This window comes from Limulus polyphemus, unplaced genomic scaffold (assembly GCF_000517525.1).
Source record: "Limulus polyphemus unplaced genomic scaffold, Limulus_polyphemus-2.1.2 Scaffold934, whole genome shotgun sequence".
Lineage (NCBI taxonomy): Eukaryota > Metazoa > Arthropoda > Merostomata > Xiphosura > Limulidae > Limulus > Limulus polyphemus.
In genome coordinates this window covers 53,039-60,978 of record NW_013666544.1, presented here as the reverse complement: position 1 = coordinate 60,978, position 7,940 = coordinate 53,039, and the positions used below count along the sequence as shown (strand labels likewise).

The 7,940-nt window shown below is 29.8% G+C and overlaps 1 protein-coding gene across 1 annotated transcript in view; it reads left to right on the top strand.

Moving 5' to 3' along the window:
* Positions 1 to 7,940, top strand: part of LOC106461320 (importin-13-like) — a 42,940-nt gene that overhangs the window by 18,159 nt on the left and 16,841 nt on the right. Inside the window, exons 10-14 of the mRNA XM_013921138.2 lie at positions 631 to 769; positions 1,022 to 1,071; positions 4,815 to 4,916; positions 5,484 to 5,631; positions 6,524 to 6,705. Of these exons, the coding sequence (XP_013776592.1) occupies positions 631 to 769; positions 1,022 to 1,071; positions 4,815 to 4,916; positions 5,484 to 5,631; positions 6,524 to 6,705 (621 nt within the window). The remainder of the gene's footprint in view (positions 1 to 630; positions 770 to 1,021; positions 1,072 to 4,814; positions 4,917 to 5,483; positions 5,632 to 6,523; positions 6,706 to 7,940) is intronic.

The following is a 7,940-nucleotide window of genomic DNA, read 5'->3' as shown; positions in this document are numbered from 1 at the left end:
TAAAAGAGTAGCCCAAGAGTTGGCGGTGGGTGGTGATGACTAGCTGCCTTCCCTCTAGTCTTACACTGCTAAGTTAGGGACGGCTAGCGCAGATGGCCCTCGTGTAGCTTTGCGCGAAATTCAAAACAAACAATACTCAACATGAAAATCACCTTGCAGGTGAACTATTCAGCATTTGTATGCAAATAACTACATTAAATAATGAATTTTTATTAGAAATAGTAGAAAAAATCAATTAAATATTTTATTTTTCTAAAACTACATAGTTTTAGGGAGGTTCTTATCAGATTTCATACAATTTCATACAATAACTATATTTTTTGGAATTAAATATAACAATAGGGACATTAGGTTCTACAAATTGTATGACCCAGTAGTCATAGGGTTAAACAAATTCATAATGATATTTGTTCATTAATGTGATTTAATTTGATATTAAAAATCAAAGTTTGCTATTTCAATCTTATGTTACAGATTTTTATGGAATCTTTCAGTATAGTCAAATAGTCGGTACCTTTTTTTATTCTTATATTTGTAGAAAGTTTAAATCTTAAAATCTGTTGAATGAAGACAAACAAAGACTGTAACGTAGTGATGTTTTATTATTTTTTTTATTTCGTGAATCAACAGGATGATATTGTTGCATCAGAACCACCTCAATTTGAAGCTCTTCTGGTCACATTTAATCCAGTGTTTCATTCTCTTGTTGACACTTATCTTCTTAAAGTACAGTATCCCCCAGATGATCTATACAGTCACTGGCTTGATGGTGTGTATTTTTACAGTTATCAGATACATTTTATTTTTTTGCATGTGATGGAAGATAAGAATACAAGTGAATAATCTCTATAATTTATTCACATACCTTGATCTTTGACTAGAAACTGAAAATTTTTTAGACATTGCATTACCACAGTTAGTTATTTTATTTTCATGAAAGAAATTAATTTTGTTATGTGTAGCTTTTATTCATGTTAATGACTGATACATTTGACTACCTCATGCTTATTTGTTCTTACAGATGAAAAAGAATCTTTCAGGTGTTACCGTCAAGACATAGGAGATTCTTTTGTAAGTTGATAAGTGTTTATAGTAATTCTGTTATATGATTAATTTATCTACTAATAACTATGACAAGAATATTTGTTTTGTTATTACATGTACGTGCAGTTACAATAGCTCTAATTTGCATGATAATGGTATTTGATCACTTAATTGATTCCACATTGATTGATATGGTTTGACCAAGTTAAAATAGTTGATTTGCTAGTATAGTCAGAACATTTAAACAGGTGTTTAATGCTTGCTATGGGCATCTTTTTCTGAGCATGTCACGAGGTTTTAGTGAATTACATTCAAAATATAACTAAACTACTTTCTTTTAATGATATAGAAATAACTTTGGAATAAAACTTAGCTAGTAATCCAAATTTTAGTATTATATAAGTTTAAAGTTCCTAATTTTATAAGGCAATATTAAAAGAAAATCCCATATTTCTCCTGGTATGAGAATTATAACATTTGCTGTCTAGGTATTCCCTCTTTTCTAATTTATTTACCACCCCTCCTACAAGTATGAAATTTAACACAAGTTACATATAATGTTGTCATTGCTCAGGCAAGACATTTTTTATAGCTTTCAATCTTATTTGGCTACAGAGCCACATAAAATAGAAAATCAGACCCCTCTTGCCACACCCACCTGTCACATCCTCTCTTTCAAAAATTGCTAATAGTTCTCTCTGACATTAAATACTATATTGTTTTCTCTATGGAGAATTGTCTACAGTATATTTCTGTTCAAATTTTATTCCCACAGGAAACACGTCGACAAGCTTAACTGAAATTTAATGGCTCTTGTCGTATAGTTAGAAGGCCAGAAAAGTAGTGATTGTTATGGGACATTGTCTGCCTCTTGCATGTTATTATGTGTTATTTGGTGCATTATTTAATTATATAAAGAACTGTTTAGTGCAGTAGTCCCATTAGTATAAAAAATAGGGATAAGTGTCAACAACAGCAAAAAAGAATATCCAGGTAAGTACTTAGAAACTTTTTAGATCATATTAGGTAAATTAAATAATAAAATTTTTCATGAGGTATACTTGTGAGTAGCTCATGCATTGTTTAATTTGGTAGGATAACATGAGCTACACATTCACCAATTGTACGATTTCATAGCATGTAATCTGAGCAATTACTAATGAAGCTTAGCTTTGAAAATAGCCAACAGCTAAATGTGATTTCAGAATAAGTCTTTCTCAGTGGGGTTGTGTAAAATACTTGACCCCATCTGGGGAATGATACGAGTGCAACATTACATCCTGTAACTCTGAGATTTCTTAATGTATCCTCACAAAAGTTGGTAACATTTTGTTAAAGATTATACGTATCTTGTATACAAAGAATGACATTATTTTCATTAAGTATTTTTATTAAAAATGTTATTATTTATCATAGTTATTTGCACTCAAACTCTTAATAGTTCTTATGCAAAGTGATTTTCATTTTAAGTATAAAAATGCTTTTCTACACCTTACAGTTTTTGAGATTTATTTGCATAACCCCTAGAAACTCCTAAATGAATATGAAAAGTTTTTTTTAGATAACATTTATATTTTATTTTTCATTTGCTTTACCATATCATTAACTGAACATATCATCAATATTCAGTTCAATGATATGTTTAAGATTAAGAAATAGAAAAAAATGTACATACCTTTTAATTTTTTGTAGAATATCTTAGAAGACCTTTTGGTTATATTCATAATTTCAGATATTTTCCTTTTTACTTATAGTTAATTTTTAATGTTTTAATTTCCTTTCTTGTCCTTTACCTTTTATTACTTATCTCGGCACAATTCAACAGTGTCCTCAAGGTGTAATTCATTATCTTCAGCAGAGATGTACAGTCCTTTGGCAAAAGATCTTAAGCCTTGAGAACCTATGCAAAGTATAATGTATATTTAAAAATTGTTTAAACCTTTCAATTTTAAAGCATAATACATAATTAACTAAGATATAAAAATAACACCTAAATACAATTTAACTGTCTCTCTAACTATAACACATTTAGCTAAGACAAACTAAGTTCTGTCGTGGATAAAGTAGCCAACAATACTTCAGGCAGTTACATTTACCAGATGACAACAACTCAGTGCCAATTTCAAAACACCCATTGTTGGATTACAGTGTAAAATGAGCTCTTTCTAATAACTATATACATGTATATGTTGCAACCACATGTATGTTATAAAGCTCAAGCAAAGTATAGAAGGTGAGCATGGCACATGTAAGGGGTTGACAAAATTTACTACTTGTTTTTACTGCATTCAGCCAGAGAACTTTGAAACTTATTTGTCAATAGGACAAGTAAACGTAATTATTGTCTTGGCGTACATCTACTTGACTGGTATTATTTTAAGGAACATCGAGAGTGCAAAAGCTGAAATTTTTCATAGCTTGTTGGTCACATGTCAACAAAACCTAAAGTTTTAAGTATTTTTTAAAGGTATCTTTTCAAATAAAGGAATTAAAATATATATAACATAAAACTTCAATTCATAGCACACATTATAATGTTAATTTCATTCACATACGTTGATAATAAAGGTGTTTAATTAAATTTTGAATATAACATAATGACTTGTGCAGAAAAGTGTTTAAAGAGATACCTGGGATGGAAGAGATAAATAAAGTGGTTTGAACAATAATTTTTGGTCTCTTGAGATATTAACTACCCATAATTTTTGTAGGGGGATGAATAAAGAATTCTATAATAAAGTTTCCAGCAGTTAGGAACAAACCATAGATCAAAGAATATTTTAGATTCTTTAATACATTGTTTTCTTTCATAAAAAGATTCTTTTGTTAAATTATATCCATTTGAAGGCTCAATAAATTTTATACTATGGCAAGACATCAAGTAAGCTTAGCTGGGTTTAATGAGTCTAGTAAGCAAATTATTTTGGATATTATTGTTAAGTCAAACTTATTCAAACACCAGACACTACTAAAATAGCTTAATATTTATTGAAAACAGACAATATTTATTAAATATAAATTAATCTTGACCAAGAATGTTAGTAGCAAGAATCATGATACTTAGCCTGACATAGGTGATGTCATTTTGAAAGATGAAGTTCTAGGTCACTGATATATTTTTGCCAGTTTTTGAAATGTTTTTCTGTGATTTATTGCCGAAAATGGTAAATATTTCAGTTCGCAAAATAAAGTACTAAAGTATCATATAAGATTGAAACTGAGTAATACATGTAATGTAGCTTTCTGAGGGACAAAAAAAATGAAATTCTACAATAAAAAAAAGGATTTTAACCTTTTTTCAAAACAGTGTCTCACAACACAATTTTGGAAATTTTGCAACTGAAAAAAAAGAAAAATTAGTAAATCAAATTATGTAATTTTTTAAGGAAGATACTAGATACTATTTAGTTAGTTTATACTAATTTTTCTGCAAGTTGATTTAAGTGAGGAGGAAAACATCAGAAGGTATGAGTGGTACTCCTCAGGTCTGGAAAAGGTTTTATGTGGCTAAAAATGGATGTCCATTAGCTGGTTGTTTTGTGTTAGAGTGCATACTTGTTTTTACATGATCAAAATTCTTGAACTATTTCTTCTAAATACAGAATTTAACCTGTGTATTAGAATACCATATCATGATTGTTACACATGTTTACATGAAAGATTTTTTTTTTTAACAGTTATGATAATATAGACCAATTTTTGTTTTAAAGTGAATGTATGGAAGTTGGTGATCATTTACACCAGAATTAATCAGTTGTTTATGTTTGCAGATGTACTGTTATAATATCTTGCGAGAGGCTATGCTAGCCAACCTTCTAGGTCACTTGGAACTAGCATTAGACAAAGCTTCCAAGGATGTGACCCAGTGGCAGGTACTACTATATATGTAGTCTGTTACCATTAATATTCTCTAACATATACCATGTTTGTTTTTAAACCGTACAATTAGTTCAACTATATTGTTTGAATAAACAGAAAGAAATCGTGTTAATTTTGTTCTGTTTGAGAATTAAGCAGTTTCAAAAACATGAAAATCTAATTTCATGTATTTTTAATAAACCATCCAAATTATTAAAAATAGTTTAAAATTAAAAAACAATTGTGCAATATTTGATAATATATACAAAATGATAAAAAATATACTAATTTTGTAAACAAGCATGCTGAAATCGAGGCATGTTTTGATGCTATAATTTCTAAACTTCCTATTATTGACATTATATTGTTCACAACTAAATATGGTTTCCCCCATTTTGACACTATTATTAATTCTACAGTGTTCATAACTTAATCCAGTTTAACATGTTACTATGGTTTCCACCACTTAAGAATTTCACAATCTGTGTTATAATGCTCTTAGATTTTTACCTTGTCATGTGTTCATATTATAGTGTTCTATAAACTTTCTGTTCATGTTGACATGTTATTGTGGTTTTCAGCATTTGGAGGCCTCATTATTTGCATTCCAATCAGTGGCAGAAAGTGTTGCTTTTGAAGAACAACATTATCTACCAAAGTTTTTCAATTTTCTACCTAAAGTTCCCTTCGACCATATTCGGATTTTCTCAGCAGTAATGGATGCTGTAGGTAGGTTAAAGCTTTCTTGAAGTCTGTGTATGTGTTTAACTGAGCTAAAGCTCTTTGTATTGTTAGATAGATGCACTGTTGTTAACTGAAATCAAAATGATTTTGTACACGGAATGAATGACTTGTGATTTTTTTCTGAAAAATTTATATGTTTTTTTTTCTGTTATTTGTGTCTTACTCACGTTAGTAATGAAAACTAGTGAATTGTTTCAGATTATAATAAATGGTTATGAAAATAGGTTATATGTTGAATTAGACACTTTTTTTTTGCTCTCTGTTTTCATCAAGAATGCTATTTAAACTAGGTTATTTCCTAAGAGTTAATTACTGTTCGATCACATATTCATAAAGTTTAATTCATGATGCTTACCCATGTTTTGTTTTGCAAAACACATTAGAAATCACTAATTATAAGTTTTTTTGTTTTTTTTTGTAGTACAGGAATACGTATAATTCTGGAAGGTATAAACACTTCTAATGTTGATCAAAAGCTCTTTCATACAGAAGTTTATTTGTTGAAAATATACAGCATTCATGGGAATTGTTCACCCTGCTGTAAACAATATTTCTGTGGTTTATTAGTTAGTGAATGTGATACTGGGAGGCTGAAAGAGGAGGCTGTGTATTGATTTACAAAGTTTTTTTTTGATAATTAAAAACTACAGCTCAGTCCATTACATTCTACTTATTGAAGGTAATTAAAAAGTAACATTAAAAGAGATAGAAACAAGGTTTTACTCTTGAAGGCATAGCACCAGTAATGGGGATAGACTGTCAAATGAATACCTGTAGGTAAAAAGGTAATAAAAAAATTATAATACTTTTATTATTTGAACTTATTTTTTATATATAATCTAATCACCAATGTTAATGTTGTTTTTCATTCATGTAGGAGCTTATGCAGAATGGATCAATGTCCACCCACAGGTTCTGGGAGATGTGGTACCTCTACTCTTGTTAGGACTACAGAATCCGAAAGTGGCACCAGCTTCCACAATGGCATTAAAAGACATTACCCGAGACTGTCAAGCCTGTTTGAAACCATTTAGTGAGCAAATTCTAAAATACAGTCAGGTAAGGATATTTTACTGCAGAATTTACAAGCAGAATGTGTGAATCAACCTACAAAGCCTGACTCATTGATGATCTATGTGCTTAATTCAAGGCATCATAATTTTCAAGCTTCACGTAGTATCTCAGCAGTAAGCTTGAGAGCTGGTAATGCTAAAATTTGTGATTCAAATATTCTTGTGGTGGGCACAGCTCAGATAGCTCATCATTTAGCTGTGTGCTTTATAACAGCAATTGGACAAAAAACCTTAAGAAGAAAGTACACTCAATCAAACCCAAACATATGTAAAAAAAAACCAAAAAACATAACTATCAAATTACTAAATTGTTCTTATACCATTACCTACCTTTGGAGCCTACATATGGAGTAATTTTACACTTGGTGTAAAGAATTAACTAAAACTGCGTGAAATCAATTGTTTTGTTTGTTAAATACAAAGGAGCTCTCAGAATTAATTAGTGAGATTAATTGAAATATTGAAGGTTGTTTTGTTTATATTTCTTTGAGTGATTCATGTTATTAGAAACTGTGTTAGCAACAAAGTCAAAGGATCTTTTCAAATGGTCAAACCTTTGTATAAGAAAAACCTGTTTGAGAAGCTAGCCTGATGACCTTATATGAATTTTAATATATATTTGCCTCATTATTATCTTTAAGAACATGTATTTAAGATTCTTGTCAACTTTTCTCTACATTGCCCACTTGTTGTGATTATATAATTAATGAAAAAATAATGATATAAATGTTCAGCAAATAGCTTCTGAGTACAGACTATAAAGTCACTTATGTAGAGAGTGACTTCCTTCCCCATTCTGTGAAGTGAATAATAGTAATGTTTTATTTACTGTACATCATATCTGCTTCTAACAGCATATATAAAAGTAAATTTGGACACATTGCATATAAAATTTGTTTGAAGATAATGTCACAGGTTTATGACATGGTGCATTATTAGGCTTTAGCTAGCTAGTATATGTCTGTAACTGAATTGACTACTGACTCTGAAAGAGTTGTCAAAATTCATAAGAAATGCTAGTTATGGATGAACTTCATTGAACACTGGTATTTTTCTTACTTAGTAAAAATATTCTGATACTTAGATTTCTTGCAGGTCTTGCTTAAAAATGTTATTTTCTTAATGATGAAAGTCTTCTGGATATATCCGGAAATCCGGATATTTCCAAAAAATCCTGAAAACCTCCGGTTTTCTTCCGGAGAAACACATTTTTTAAAATTG